This window comes from Cebus imitator, unplaced genomic scaffold (assembly GCF_001604975.1).
Source record: "Cebus imitator isolate Cc_AM_T3 unplaced genomic scaffold, Cebus_imitator-1.0 Scaffold76, whole genome shotgun sequence".
NCBI lineage: Eukaryota > Metazoa > Chordata > Mammalia > Primates > Cebidae > Cebus > Cebus imitator.
Window position 1 is genome coordinate 9,323,298 of NW_016107391.1, and position 16,108 is coordinate 9,339,405.

Sequence of the window (16,108 nt, forward strand, 5' to 3'; positions counted from 1 at the left end):
AAAAAAAAAAAAAAAAAAAAAAAAAAAAAAAAGAATATATTTGAATGCTGATGGAAAGGATTTGAAGGATTCATTAGAGATGGAGAAGTTGAAGTTGTTGGAAAGAAAGCAGTAACTTAAAGGTCTAGAAGATAGCACAAAGAGGATAATTGTTCTTTGATAGAAAGATAGACGTTTTTTCCTTTGTGACTGGGAGTGAAGAGAATAGATGTGGATGCTGATAGTTTGAAAGTTGATGGTTGATTGATAAAAATATTTTTCTTTCATTATTTTTTTATTTCTATCTTATTTTATTTTATTTTTGAGACTGAGTCTTATATTGTCGCCTGAGCTGGAGTGCAGTGGCGCAATCTCGGTTCACTGCAATCTCTACCTCCCAGGTTCAAGTGATTCTCCTGCCTCAGCCTCCTGAGTAGCTGGGATTACAGTCACCTGCCACCACGCCCAGCTAATTTTTTTGTATTTTTAGTAGAGACGGGGTTTCACTTTGTTGGCCAGACTGACCAGGTGTGGTGGCTCATGCCTCTAGTCCCAGCCACTCTGAAGGCCTGTGGCAGGAGGATTGCTTGAGCCAAGGAATTTAAAATAAGCCTGGGCAACATGGCAAGACCTCATCTCAAAAAAAAAAAAAAAGACAAACGATGGCAGAAATAAGACATTTATCCTGAAATACCGTTTGTAGTTTTGTTGGCACAGGTCTTCCCTCTGAGTATGCTTTCTTACTGACAGCCCCACTGGAGTCTTGTTTGTCTTGTAGCAGTTTTCAGACCCTTCACTGATTCCCATGTTTTTATAAGGTAAGAATCATCTTCAAATCTATAAATTCCAAAGATAGATTAAGACATTTCTCAGAAGAGAGCATCTTCTGTCTCAGAAGAGTCCATTAACATTGTGTGGAATCAGCACAGTTTAGGTTAAGTAGGCCCATAATTCATCAAAGTGTAAATAAGGTGAAGGAAAAAATACCGCATTGTAAAAAAATATATTCAAATGTGCTATGAACATTTAAGGCCGCTGATGCCCCAAATAGGCAAAGTCAAAGAAGTTAGCCTGCATTTGGAGGTGATTTTGCATCCAAAAGGGAATTCACTTTCTTGTCTTTGTTGACTGAATAACACTGTAGAACATGTCTTCTTCCTCAAGGCCAGTGATGCTTCAGATACCAGGTGGTTTCCTCTTTCAAGCATGGTCCATAGAGAGGATTACATTAGGCCGGAATTGCAATCAGCCAAAAGAGAGCAGCAAACTGAACAGGTCACCATCATGGTGATGATAATTCCCCGGTTAGGCCCTTTAGGGATGAACCAAGGCACAAAGAAGCCAACAAAGCCCCAGAACATACTCATCTCTGTGAAGCACTGTGAGGCCACAATATGCCATGGTTGCTGCTCAAGCTGCCTCTCTCTGATTTTTAATATTCTGTTTTTTAATCTTTGTCTATTAAGACAAACTTATTTGTGAATGGAAATGAGGATTGCAGAGAGTCATAGAACATCATGAAATACTTTATGAGGAATGGGAGAGAACATTCATCAGAGAAAGATAGTACAATTTCACTTTGGGAGGCCGAGGCAGGCGGATCACGAGGTTAGGAGATTGAGACCATCCTGGTCAACATGGTGAGACCTTGTCTTTACTAAAATACAAAAAATTAGCTGGGCATGGCGGTGTGCACCTGTATTCGTAGCTACTTGGGAGGCTGAGGCAGGGGAATCACTTGAACCCAGGAGGTGGAGGTTTCAGTAAGCCGAGATTGTGCCACTACACTCCAGCCTGGCAACAGAGCAAGACTCTGTCTCAAAGAAAAAAAAAAGGAAGATAGTACAATTTCTGAGAAAATTTGAGGGTCCAGTTGAGAGTGATTTATGAAATAAATAAAAAATTCAGATAATACATAAAGATATGATGAAGAAAGCAAAAATGTATGAAATTGTTATCTTTGCTTTCATGTTTTTTACCACATTATTTTAAACCTGAAGGCTGTAGAAGTCTCATGACCAACTTTGGGGCAAAGGTCCTTCTGTGCTAAATATTGTCTGGGGACCTGATGTTTTGTTAGTATTGGCTTTGATCTCTCAGTGTACAACCTTTGTTTCCCCGACTTGTAGGAAGTGACCTCTTTAGACTCCCTCATGGGTAGAGAAGTTCTACCAAATGAGTTCAAGAGGGATTTATGTACTCCTGAGGTTTTGTGCTTTAACAGTGCATTGTGGTAAAGTTAACAGTTTAATAGCAGTTGTAATATACTGGCTTTGAAAATAATCTCTTAGCTTAAATCTCATTTTGACTTTTGGAGTTTAAATCACTCAATAATCTTAGAGTTGAATTGCTCTGTGTTTCAGTAGAATAGTTATTCGAATACAATAAGTAAAAAAAAAATATTGTAACAAATTTTGACCTCCACTTTAATGGGGAAAGGCAGAGTACACATTTTATACTAAACTATTTTAATTAATTTATTTATATATATATATTTTTGAGACAGAGTCTTACTCTGTTGCGCAGATTGGAGTGCAGTGACAATCTCAGCTCACTGCAACATTTGCCTCTCAGATTCAAGTGATTCTTTTGGCTCAGCCTCCTGAGTAGCTGGGACTACAGGTACGTGTCACCACACCTGGCTGGTTTTTGTATTTTTTTTTTTTTTTTTTTTCGAGACGGAGTTTTGCTCTTGTTACCCAGGCTGGAGTGCAATGGCGCGATCTCGGCTCACCGCAACCTCCGCCTCCTGGGTTCAGGCAATTCTCCTGCCTCAGCCTCCTGAGTAGCTGAGATTACAGGCACACGTGACCATGCCCAGCTGAATTTTGTATTTTTAGTAGAGACGGGGTTTCACCATGTTGACCAGGATGGTCTGGATCTCTTGACCTCGTGATCCACCCGCCTTGGCCTCCCAAAGTGCTGGGATTACAGGCGTGAGCCACCGCGCCCGGCTCTGGTTTTTGTATTTTTACTAGAAATAGGGTTTCACCACGTTGGCCAGGTTGGTCTGGAACTCCTGACATCAAGTGATACAGTGCCTCAGCCTCCTGAAGTGCTGGGATTACAGGAGTGAGCCACCACACCCATCTGTTGTAAAATTTTAAAAATTAAAATTGTAAAAGGTCATAAAATGTTTTATGTACTTATTTATTTATTTATTTGAGTCAGAGTCTTGCTCTGTCACCGCGTAGTGCAGTGGCGCGATCTTGGCTCACTAAAACCTCTGCCTCCCAGGTTCAAGCAATTCTCAAGCCTCGGCCTCCTGAGTAGCTGAGACTACAGGAGCATGCCACCATGCCTGACCCAAAATGTTTTATAACTAATGTATGTGTTTATAAAAAATTATAAAATGAATTTAATTCCTAGGAATACACATTAAAATTTTTATTTTTACTGTGTACTAATTTTTTTATTGTGGCAAAATATATATAAAAAAATTTACTATTTTAATAATTTTACATATACAATTCAGTGGCATTAAGTGCATTCACAATGTTGTACAATCATCAACACTGTCCATTTCCAGAACTTTTTCATCATCTTAAAGAGAACCTCACCACCTCTGTTCTCTTCTCTGTCTATGAATTTGCCTATTCCAGATGCCTCATAGTAAGTAGAATCATACAATATGTGTCCTTTTGTGTCTGGCTTATTTCACATAGCATAATCAAGGTTCATCTGTGTTATAGCATGTATCAGAATTTCATTCATTACAGCTAAATAGTATTCCATTGCATATATAGACCACATTTTGCTTACCCATGTTGATGGATAGCCATCTGTTAATGGACACTTGGGTTGTTTCCACGTTTTGGCTATTGCGAACGATGCTGCTGTGAACATTGATGTACATAGATTTGTTTGAGTGTCTGCTTTCAGTTCTTTTGGGTATGTTCCTAGGAGTAAAATTGCTGGATCATATGGTAATTATTTGTTAAAGTTTCTGAGGAACTGCCAATCCATAGCAGCTACACCGTTGCACATTCCCACCAGCAGTGCACAAAGGTTCCAATTTCTCTACACCCTCACCAACATGTGATATTTTGTGTTTTTGTTTTTATAATAGCCATCCTACTGGGTGTGGAATGATGTCTCATTGTGGGTTTTTTCTCTCATTAAACTTTACTTGTTTGTTTGTTAATTTTTTTTTTGAGATGGACTTTTGCTTTTGTCCATGCTGGAGTGCAATGGTTCGACCTTGGCCCACTGCAGCCTCCACCTCCGGGGTTCAAGCAATTCTCCTGCCTCAGTCTCCTGAACAGCTGGGATTACATGTGCCCGCCACCATGCCCAGCTGATTTTTTGTATTTTTAGTAGAGATCAGATTTTACCATGTTGGCCAGGCTAGTCTCAAACTCCCAACCACCTCGGCCTCCCAAAGTGCTGGGACTACAGGCATGAGCCACTGCACCTGGCTTTTGTTTTTTGTTTTTTGTTTTTGTTTTTGAGACAGAATTTTGCTCTTGTTGCCCAGGCTGGAGTACAGTGGCGCGATCTTGGCTCACTGCAATCTCTTCCGGATTCAAGCAATTCTCCTGCCTCAGCCTCCTGAGTAGCTGGGGATTATAGGCATGCGCCACCATGCCCGGCAAATTTTATATTTTTAGTAAAGTCAAAGTTTCTCCATGTTGTCCCAGCTGGTCTTGAACTCCCAACCTCAGGTGATTGCATGCCTTGGCCTACCAAAGTGCTGGGATTACAGGCGTGCCCAGACTGTTTATTTTTAAAACTAGTCAATCAAGTGTGGTAGTGAGAAGGGGGTAAAGAGTAGAACAAGGAGTTCAATCTGTAACACTGTGAACAATCAGTTGACATAACTGACTACCTTTAAACAAGCCTCTCATTAAACATTCTTTCATGGATCTCAAAATTCTGAGACAGTTTCTTGGTCAAGTTGCTTCCATTGAGCAGTGCTGATTTTAAAAACTAGTAATTTAAAATTGCCACGTGAAAAAAACTCAAAATGATTCACACAACAGTCATCTTTTCCTTCTGAAGGTTTTACCATGCATTATTATCATTAACCAGTCTCTTACTGTTAAACTTAAATGGCCAGTCAAAACAAAAACTGAGATTGTTCTTCTACCACTGATTGAGACTGTGGTGGCAGGTATTAGGGATGATACTTATTTAGTCTTTTGAGCTTTCTGGGCAGACTTGATGATGTTGCCAGGTCCAGGAGCCTTCTTGTCCACTGTTTTTTTGTTTGTTTGTTTTAATTTTAAATTTAAATTAAAAAATTTTTTTTGAGACAGTTTCATTCTTGTTGCCCAGGCTACAGTGCAGTGGTACGGTCACAGCTCACTACAACCTCTGCTTCCCATGTTCATGCGACTCTCCTACCTCAGCCTCTCTAGTGGCTGGGATTACAGGCGCCTACCACCACACCTGGCTGATTTTTGTATTTTTAGTAGAGACAGGGTTTCACCATGTTGGCCAGGCTGGTTTTGAACTCCTGACCTCAGGTGATCTGCCTGCCTTGGCCTCCCAAAGTGCTGGAATTCAGGTATGAACCACTGGGCCTGGCCAATTTTACAATTTTGAGAGGGAGTCTCACTCTGTCACCCAGGCTGGAGTGCAGTGGTATGAACTTGGCTCATTTGAACCTCCACCTCCCAGGCTCAAGCATTCCCCTCACCTCAGTTTCCCTAGTAGCTGGGACCACAGGCGCGTGCTACCACACCCAGCTAATTTTTTGTATTTTTGATAGAGATAGGGTTTCACCATGTTGCCCAGGTTGGTCTCAAACTCCTAAGCTCATGTGATACTCCTGCCATGGCTTCCCAAAGTGCTGGGATTACAGGCCTGAACCTGTTTTGATGACACCCACAGCAACTGTCTTATATTATGAACAGCAAAAAAACCCAGAGGAGGATAGTCAGAAGCTCTCAACATACATTGGCTTGCTGGGAGCCATATCAAAGATGGCAGCATTACCAGATTTCAAGAATTTATTTCAAGCCATCTTTTAGCTTACCAGAATGTCAGTGGGTCTTTTTCTTCAATTCCGCAAACTTATAGGCAGTGTGAGCCATGTGGCAGTTTATTACAGGAGCATAGCCAGCACTGATTTGGCCTGGATAGTTGAGGATAATCACCTGAGCAGTGAAGCCAGCTGCTTCCATTGTTGGGTCATTTTTCCTGTCACCAGCAACATTGCCATGATGAACATCATGACAGATATGTTCTTGACATTGAAGCCCCCGTTGTCCCCAGGTAAAGCTTCACTCAAAGCTTCATGGTATATTGCAACAGATTTGGTTTTAGTTGTAACTGTTGACTGGAGCCAAGGTGACCGCAATGCTGACACCAGTCTCTAGTTGGCCCACAGAGGCAGTACCAATACCACCAATTTTGTAGATATTTTGGAGAGGCAGACATAAGGGCTTGTCTCTTGGACAAGTTGGTGGTAGGATGCAATCCAGAGCTTCAAGCAGGGTATTTCCACTGGTATTGCCATCTTCACAGGTGACTTTCCATCCCCTGAACAAAGGCATGTTAGCACTTGGCCCTAGCGTGTTGTCATCATTCCAGCCAGAAATTGGCACAAATGCTACTATATTGGGTTGTAGCCAACTTTCTTATTATAAATGCTGACTTCCTTAACCACTTTCTTGTAACTCTTCTGTCTGTAGGGTGGCTCAGTGGAATCCATTTTGTTAACTCCAACAATTAGCTGTTTCACACCCAGTGTGTAAGTCAGAAGGAGATACCAGGTTCAGATTCATGACTGGCAACAGTCAGGGCAGCACAGTCAGCCTGAGATGTGCCTATAATCATGTTTTTAAAAAGTCTCTGTCTTGGGGCATCAACTAGTCACATAATACTTTCTGATCTCAAGTTTCCACAGGAAGCTATCAGCAGTGCCACTACACTCACACTCAGCTTTCAGTTTATCTAAGACCCAGGCATACTTGAAGGACTCCTTTCCCATCTCAGTAGCCTCGTTAGTTGATGGATCTTTTATTAATCCCACCACATTTGTAGATCAGATGGTCAGTAGTGGTGGACTTGCCTGAGTGTATGTGTTCAGTAACAGTGATATTGGTAAGGGCCTTCCTTTCCCATTTTGGCTTTTAGGGGTGGTTTTTTCAACTGACCTGTGTTCTTGTTGGCAAACCTGATGCAAAAAAGATCATGGTGATTTCATTTATTTTTATTTTTTTGAGATGGAGTTTTGCTCTTGTCACCCAGGCTGGAGTGCAATAGTGTGATCTTGGTTAACTGAAACCTCCGCCTCCCAGCAATTCTCTTGCCTTAGCCTCTTGAGTAGCTGGGATTACAGGTGCCTGCCACCACACCCAGCTAATTTTTTGTATTTTTTGAGAGATGGGGTTTCACCATGTTGGCCAGGCTGGTCTTGAACTCTTGACCTTGTGATGCACCCACCTTAGCCTCCCAAAGCTCTGGGATTACAGGCGTGAGTCACTGTGCCCAGCCAAGTGTGTGTCTTTTAACTTTGTTCTTTTGCAAGGCTGTTTTGAGTATTCTGGATCTTTTGAATTTAAGGATCAGCTTGTGAATTTCTGCGAAGAAGTCAGCTGAGTTTTTCTTTTTTATCTTTTTAAGAAACGGGACCACTCTTGTCACCCAGGCTGGAGTGCAATGGTGAGAACACGGCTCACTGCAGCCTCAGCTTCCTGGGGTGAAGCAATCCTCCAACCACAGCTTCCCAAGTAGCTGGGACTATAGGTACACACTAGTATGGGTGACTAATTTTTTTTTTTTTTAAGGTAGGGTCTTACTCTGTCACTCAGGTTGGAGTACAGTGGTGCCATCATGGCTCACTGCAGCCTCCACCTTCCAGGCTCGGGTGATTGTCTCACCTCAGCTACTCGAGTAGCTGGGACTACAGGCACGCACCACCACGCCCAGCTAATTTTTTTATTCTTTCTAGAGACTGGGTTTCACTAAGTTGCCCAGGGTGGTCTCGAACTTCTGGACTTGAGCAATCCTCCCGCCGCAGCTTCTCAAAGCTAGGATTACAGGCATGAGCCACCATGCCTGGCTTGGAATTGCTTTCTTAATTTCATTTTTGGTTTGATTATTGCTACCATACAGAAATACATCTGATTTTCTGTGTATTAGTGTTGCATCCTGCAACCTTGCTGAACTCATTTGTTAGCTCTAATAGATTTTAAGTGAATTCTTTAGGATTTTCTATATACAGGGTCATCATTTTACTTCTTTTTTTTTTTTTTTAAATATGGAACGCTTCACGAATTTGCATGTCATCCTTATGCAGGGGCCATGCCAATCTTCTCTGTATCGTTCCAATTTTAGTATATGTGCTGCCGAAGCGAGCACTCATCATGTTACTTCTTTCTTTTTAGTTTGATGGCTTTCGTTTCTTTCTTGCCTAATTGCCCTGGCTAGAAGAAATCATAGGTGTTGAATAGAAGTGGTGAAAGCAGACATCCTTGTCGTGATCTTAGGGGGAAAGCATTCAGTGTCTCACCATTAAGTATGGTATTAGCTGTGGGGTTTTTTGTTTTTTTGTTTTTGAGAGGGAGTCTAGCTCTGTCACCCAGGCTGGAGTGCAATGGCGTGATCCCGGCTTACCACAACCTCTGCCTTCTGGATTCAAGTGGTTCTCCTGCCTCAGCCTCCTGAGTAGCTGGGATTATAGGTGCTCACCACCATACCCAGCTAATTTTTGTATTTTTAATGGAGATTGGGTTTCACCAGGTTAGTCAGGCTGGTCTCAAACTCCTGACCTTGTGATTGCCCGTGGGCCTTTGAAAGTTCAAGGTTACAGGTGTGAGCCAACCTGCCCAGTTTGTGGGTTTTTTTGTAGATGCCCTTTATTAGTTTGGGGAAATTCTTTTTTATTCCTAGTTTGTGGAGTGTTTTTATTAAGAAAGAGTGTTAAAATTTGTCACATTTTTTTTCTGCCTCTGTTGAGACAATCGTATGATTTTTTTCCCTTTACTATATTGTTGTGGTATATTACATTAACTGATTGTGGTATACTATGTTAGCTGGTCTTAGGTGTTAAAGCAACCCATGTTCCTGAGATAAACCTCACTTGATCATGGTGTATAATCTTTTGTATATATTGCTGTATTCAGTTTGCTAGTATTTTGTTGAGGATTTTTGTAATTATAAGGTTTTATTGATCTATAGTTTTCTTGTAATGTCTTTGTCTGGTTTTGATAAATATTGGCCTCATAGAATGAATTGGAGTGTTTCTTTCTCCTCTTTTCAGGAGTGTTTGTGAAGGATCAGCATTAATTCTTATTTTTATTTTTATTTTTTGAGATGGAGCCTTACTCTCTCACCCAGGGTGGAGTGCAATGGCATGACCTTGGGTCACTGCAACCTCCACCTGCTGTGTTCAAGTGATTTCTCCTGCCTCAGCCTCCCAAGTAGCTGGGATTACAGGCACACGCCACCATGCCCCGCTAATATTTTAATTTTTAGTAGAGACGGGGTTTCACTATGTTGGCCAGGCTGATCTTGAACTCCTGATCTCAAGCGATCTACCTGCCTCGGCCTCCCAAAGTGCTGGGATTTTAGGCATGAGCCACTGTGCCCAGCCTTAATTTTTGTGTTTTTAGTAAAGATGGAGTTATGCCATGTTGCCCAGGCTGGTCTTGAACTCCTGACCTCAAGCGATCTACCTGTCTTCCCCAAAGTGCTAAGATTACAGGCATGAGCCACTGTGCCTGGCCTAAAACTGTTACAATTATTATTTTTGAGACTCAGTCTTGCTCTCTGTTGCCCAGGCTGGAGTGTAGTGGCGCAATCTTGGTTCACCACAGCCTCCGCCTTCCAGGTTCAAGAGCACATGAACGTTAACTTACTCAGCCTCCTAAGGTGCCTGCCACCACACCCGGCTAATTTTTATATTTTTAGTAGAAACAGAGTTTTGCCATGTTGGCCAGGCTGGTCTCAAACTCCCAGCCTCAAGCAATCTGCCCACCTTAGCCTCCCAAAGTGCTGGGATTACAGGCGTGAGCCACCACCCCTGGTCAAAACTGTTAATTTTTTAAGGTAAATTATTTTAAGTGCCCGTGAATTACTTATTGTTCAGTCAATACATTAATTATAAACAAATATATACATATTTTTAGGTTTTTGTTTACGGTTCCTGGCTCCCAGCTTCTATAACCCTTGTAATTTTCTAAATGATAGAGCAGTAAGAATATCTTTTGTTAAAATGTTTGGCCTTTTGTCCTTGGTGTCTGAAACAACTGTGAACAGTTCTGGAGGGATAATGGTGAAAGGCACTGTTTTGTTATTTTTAACAAGCCCCTTTCAACCACACCTGAGCTTACCTTAATGAGGTGATTTTTGGAAAGTCCCTTGGTAACCACATGGTAGAGGAATGGTTGCCAGGGGAACCAACCTAATGCTCATAGGGTTGGAACTCATAGCCCTACCCCCCACCTCTGGGGGGAGGGTTTGAAGGTTGAATTGATCACCAATGGCCAGTGATTTAATCAGTCATGCCTATGTAATGAAGCCTTCTTAAAAAGTCAAAAGGGCCAGCACGGTGGCTCAGGCCTGTAATCCCAGCAGTTTGGGAGGCTGAGACGGGCGGATCACCTGAGGTCGGGAGTTTGGGACCAACATGGGGAAACCCTGTCTCTAACTGAAAATACAAAATTAGCCGGATGTGGTGGCACATGCCTGTAATCCCAGCTACTCAGGAGGCTGAGGCAGGAGAATTGCTTGAACCCAGGAGGTGGAGGTTGTGGTGAGCTGAGATCGCACCATTGCACTCTAGCCTGGGTAAGGAGTGGGGGGAGGGGGAGGGGGGAAATAAAGGTGGGGGCCGTGGTTTAGGCCTGTGATACCAGCACTTTGGGAGGCCAAGGTGGGCAGATCACGAGAAAGTTACTCGCCTGTTCTACAAAGACTGCTGCCATTGGTGTTGAGAATAATAAAGCTCTGTTTTTTTTTTTCTGGGGAAAAAAAAAAAGTATAGTATTGGGGGAGGCTTCGTTGTTTTTATGCCTATAATCCCAGCACTTTGGAAGGCCAAGGCGGGAAGATTGCTTGAGGTCAGGAGTTCTAGACCAGCCTGGCCAACATGGCAAAATCCTGTGTTTGCTAAAAATACATAATTTAGCCAGCTTCACTGGTTTGCATCTGTAATCCCAGCTACTCAGGATGCTGAGGCAGGAGAATCGCTTGAACTCGGAAGATGTAGGTTGCAGTGAGCTTAGAGATTGTGCCACCACACCTCCAGCCTGGGTGATAGAGCAAGTTTCTGTTTCAAGAAAAAAACCCAATAATATAATACTGGTTTTGTTACTAATTCTAATTTTATAGCTATAGTTTTTGATTAATTTTCTGATTTGATTTATGAATTATAGGCTAGAAATACTCCATACATATAACTTGATTGTTTCCTTCTGGGCTCTAGTGGGACTTTTTTTTTTTTTCTTTTTTAAACAAAACTGGGTCCAATAATTTAATGTCTACAGGGAAGAGTATTGTACAGTCCCTGGTAATCCCTAGTGCCAGAGTTTGACAGCCTTTACTACCATTGTCTATTTAACCAAAATCCTTGCTAATATAAATTGACTGTATTTCTCTTGGTTTGTTCTGGTGAAAATAAGACAGACTGTCATGATTATAGCGATAACACTTCCATTTTTTTCCCCTACTCCAAAGACTGTCTTTTACAGTACAATTTTAGTTCCTGTTACCCAAGTTAAGTTTAGATTCTATCACTGAAAACCTGGGTTTTGCCATTTATTGAGGTGTTAATTGAAATATTAATATATTTAGAGCAGAAATGTCGTTTTTTAGGGAATCTAGAGCAACAGCAAAGCTGAGGTCAAACTGCCATAAGGATGGACACCAAGGAAGCTGTGTTGGGGACAAAAAGAAATCAAGATAAGGTAGATGCAAAGTAGAGAAAAGAACTGGACCCTGGGGGGAAGGGTGGTAGTTGGGAGTGGGTTTTATGCTTCTAAGGGCAAAGAATAGGTAGATTTCTGAAGAGGAAGCCCCAAAAGGAAATATTGAGGATTTGTGTTCAAATACTACCTTCCCTCTTAATGTACAAGTTTCTCCTTTTAGCTAACAGAGTACTTCAGACGTTGATAAGGTTAAGAGTTTTATTGGGGTTGGTTCTAATATTCCGGACTAGTGTTTCCTCTGAATAGTTGTGGAAGACAATATTGATATTTGTTGATGAAACCATTACCAAAACCCAACTTCAGCACTAATGCCTCTATTACTTGGAAGTTGAAAGGGAATCTGTGATTGAAGTGTTAAGCTGACAAAATCAGTACAGAATATTTTATTTTTCCTTTTATTTTTGTGATACAAAGATTGTGTTTCTTTTCATAGCAACATGAACCGTGAAGACCGGAATGTGCTGCGTATGAAAGAACGGGAAAGGCGGAATCAGGAAATTCAGCAGGGCGAAGACGCCTTCCCACCTAGTTCTCCTCTCTTTGCTGAGCCATACAAAGTTGTAAGTTGTCCTTCTGTGAATGTTTTTTTCCCATTAGCATGACATTTTTGCTTTTAAAATGTTTCATACTTGAATGTTTATATTAGAAAAGAATTATTATGAATACCACTTAACATTTTTCCTGTCCTTTACATATAACATACTTTTTTGGGGGAATAAACTTTTCTTTGGAATATAATATGCTTACAGAAAAAATACACAAAATAAGAGTTATGGCTTGAAGAATTTTCACAACATCAGCAGCTTCATACATTCAGCATTCAGATCAAGAAATAGAGCATTACCAGCACCCAAAAAGTTGTCTTCCAACCCATCTCCTATTGCTGTACTGTGTTCTTAAAAATGTGGTCTGAGTTGGCTCATACATTTATCTCTATTTTCCTAGTTGTGCTACTAACCATGGGCAGGTACTTTACCATTCTGAGCCTTGAATTAAATTAGTATTTTGTGACTCAATTTGCATTGTTTGATTTTTCCTAGGTGTTCTTTAAGTATGGTATCAATAAAAAATGAATGTTTTTCATAGATGCTTTTGTTTCTTCTCCTCACTTATTGCCGTTTGCTGCTTAGTTTACAGAGTTTCAGAGACTATTAGTATGTTTGAATAAATGTGTTTTCAGTATCAGTCTGATTTCTTTTTCTGTTATAGAGTCACTTGGGTATAACTTGTTTCACTAAATTTTTGTTTCTGCTTCTAACTATAACATTGAATTATAAGGAATGTAATATTTTCATAAACTGCCAAAATACAAATGTTAGCTAATCTGCTGGCCTGTGAACTTAATTTTATAAAGGCAGTTTACTTTTCTGTTCTTCAAAATACTTTGTTTTTTTAGATGGAGTCTCGTTCTTTCATCCAGGTGTGACCGCCATGTCATGATCTTAGCTCACTGTCATCACTGGCTCCTAGGTTCAAGTGATTCTCCTGCCTCAGACTCCCAAGTAGCTGGGATTACAGGCATGCACCACCTTGCCTGGTTAATTTTTTCCTTTTTGGAGATGGATTCTCACTGGAGTGCAATAATGCAGCCTTGGCTCACTGCACCCTCCACCTCCTGGGTTCAAGCGATTCTCATGCCTCAGCCTCCTGAGTAGCTTAGATTACAGGTGCCCGCCACCATACCTAGCTAATTTTTGTATTTTTAGTAGAGATGGGGTTTCACCATGTTGGCTAGGCTTGTCTCCAACTCCTGACCTCAGGTGATCTGTCTGCCTCAGCCTCCCAAAGTGTTGGAATTACAGGCATGAGCTACCGTGTCCAGCCACCTCCGGCTAATGTTTGCATTTTTAGTAGAAATGGGTTTTCACCATGTTGTCCAGGCTGGTCTAGAATTCCTGACATCAGGTGACCGCCCACCTCGGCCTCCCAAAGTGCTGGAATTACAGGAGTGAGCCACTGCGCCCAGCCCTTCAAAAAACTATATATATTTAAAAGACAGAGTCTTGCTATGTTATCCGTGCTGGAGTGCAGTAGCTATTCACAGGCGCTCAATCATAGTATAAAATCTTGGAATTGAATAGTCCTCCTGCCTCAGCTGCCTGGAGTAGCTGGAAGTACAGGCACGTGCCACTGCACTTGGCTTATATTTTAACGTGGTTATTTTTAGACAATTTTCAATGATTATTTTTGTTTTTCACTACAGAAATGATATATTTGGAGTTTGCTTCAAGGTATTAACATTAAGATATGAGGTAAAGCCTCCCTTTAAAAAACCCCTTTCCATTGATTTAGAAGTTTGGAAAATTAGTTCAGAAGCATATTTTATTTCTAATATGCTCATTATGTAATTTTATTTTTTAATTTTTTTTGTAGACTAGCAAAGAAGATAAGTTATCAAGCCGTATTCAGAGTATGCTTGGAAACTACGATGAAATGAAGGATTTCATAGGAGACAGATCTATACCAAAGCTTGTTGCAATTCCCAAGCCTACAGTACCACCATCAGCAGATGAAAAATCTAACCCAAATTTCTTTGAACAGAGACATGGAGGCTCTCATCAGAGTAGCAAATGGACTCCAGTAGGACCCGCACCCAGCACTTCTCAGTCTCAGAAACGGTCCTCAGGCTTACAGAGTGGACATAGTAGCCAGCGGACCAGTGCAGGTAGTAGTAGTGGCACTAATAGTAGCAGTCAGAGGCATGACCGTGAGTCATATAACAGTAGTGTGAGCAGTAGCCGGAAAAAAGGCCAGCATGGATCAGAACACTCCAAGTCACGTTCTTCTAGCCCCGGAAAACCCCAGGCTGTTTCTTCATTAAGCTCTAGTCATTCCAGGTCTCATGGGAGTGATCACCATAGCAAGGAACATCAACGCTCCAAATCGCCTCGGGACCCTGATGCAAACTGGGATTCTCCTTCCCGTGTACCTTTTTCAAGTGGGCAGCACTCAAATCAATCTTTCCCACCCTCATTGATGTCAAAGTCCAACTCGATGTTACAGAAACCCACTGCCTATGTGCGGCCCATGGACGGACAAGAGTCCATGGAACCAAAGCTGTCTTCTGAGCACTACAGCAGCCAATCCCATGGCAACAGCATGACTGAGCTGAAGCCCAGCAGCAAAGCACATCTCACCAAGCTGAAAATACCTTCCCAACCACTGGATGTAAGTCACACATTTAGAGCTTTTAACGTTGTGACTGTGAAGCAATTGACTGGTCATGAAATTATGATTGAATTTGGACTACTTCCTTGCCTTAATAGTAAGGAATGTAGAAGTTTAAAGATTGAAAAAAATGTAGACAGACTTATGAGTTACTCCCAAATGGATCTGTAGAGCCATTAACTTGTCCTTTTGGGAAATGGAGAAAATGTCATCCACAGTTTTCAAATATTAAGATGACAAGTCAGTTATAGAATAAAAGAACCATTGATATCTTAGCTTTCTGCATTTTAATTTTATGGAACAATATACCTTTGTTGTTTAAAAACAAAATTAACTTCTCTACGCTTAGATTAATACTAATGAATGAGATGCAGGTCATGGTTTATGGTTATGGTAAATGGGACTTTTGAGTCTGTGGAAATGGTAATATTGTATTCTTTGAATGCTATGATCCTTTTCTCTGGTTATGCTTTTTCTTTTTTTTTTTTTTTTAAGCGGAGTTTCGCTGTCACCCAGGCTGGAGTGCAGTGGCCCCATCTTGGCTCACTGCAATCTCCTCCTCCTGGGTTCAAGCAGTTCTCCTACCTCAGCCTCCAAAGTAGCTGGGATTACAGGCATGCGCCACCACACCCAGCTAATTTTGTATTTTTAGTATAGACAGGGTTTCACCAAGTTGACAGGCTGGTCTTGAACTCTTGACCTAAAATGATCCTCCTGCCTTGGCCTCCTAAAGTACTGGGATTACAGGCATGAGCCACCATGCCCGGCCTCTCCGGTTATATTAAAAGATTGAGACAGCTGCTCCAGATTCATAGTGATGGTTTGAAATTTGAATTGAATTGTATCCCAAAGCATGATATTCAAAACAACCAAACAAGTGAACATTTCACTGTGAAATAGCTGAAATTTTATCTTTTTTTCTGAGATGGGTGTCTCATCATGTTACCCAGGCTGGTCTGGAACTCCTAATCTCAAGTGATCCTCTCACCTTGGCTTCCCAAAATGCTGAGGTTACAGACATGACCATCATGCCTTACCCAAATTTTATCTCTATCTCTTTTTTTTTTTTTTTTTTTTTTTTT

At 41.3% G+C, this 16,108-nt stretch overlaps 1 protein-coding gene, 1 non-coding gene and 1 pseudogene across 4 annotated transcripts in view; 1 reads left to right on the top strand and 2 right to left on the bottom strand.

The window, feature by feature from the left end:
* The window catches only part of AFF4 (AF4/FMR2 family member 4), an 88,787-nt gene that overhangs the window by 12,822 nt on the left and 59,857 nt on the right, over nucleotides 1-16,108 (top strand). For 2 of the 3 annotated variants that reach the window (XM_017532423.2, XM_017532427.2), the window contains exons 2-3: nucleotides 12,292-12,418; nucleotides 14,232-15,026. In XM_017532423.2, the coding sequence (XP_017387912.1) occupies nucleotides 12,296-12,418; nucleotides 14,232-15,026 (918 nt within the window). In that variant the 5' untranslated portion in view covers nucleotides 12,292-12,295. Of the gene's footprint in view, nucleotides 1-11,745; nucleotides 11,838-12,291; nucleotides 12,419-14,231; nucleotides 15,027-16,108 lie in introns of all 3 variants that reach the window. The other variant, XM_017532426.2, reaches the window with a different exon arrangement.
* On the bottom strand, nucleotides 572-1,540 carry LOC108307157 (annotated as a pseudogene).
* On the bottom strand, nucleotides 8,183-8,289 carry LOC119471853. Its single transcript, XR_005200945.1, has one exon. It is a non-coding gene; the product is annotated as a U6 spliceosomal RNA (small nuclear RNA).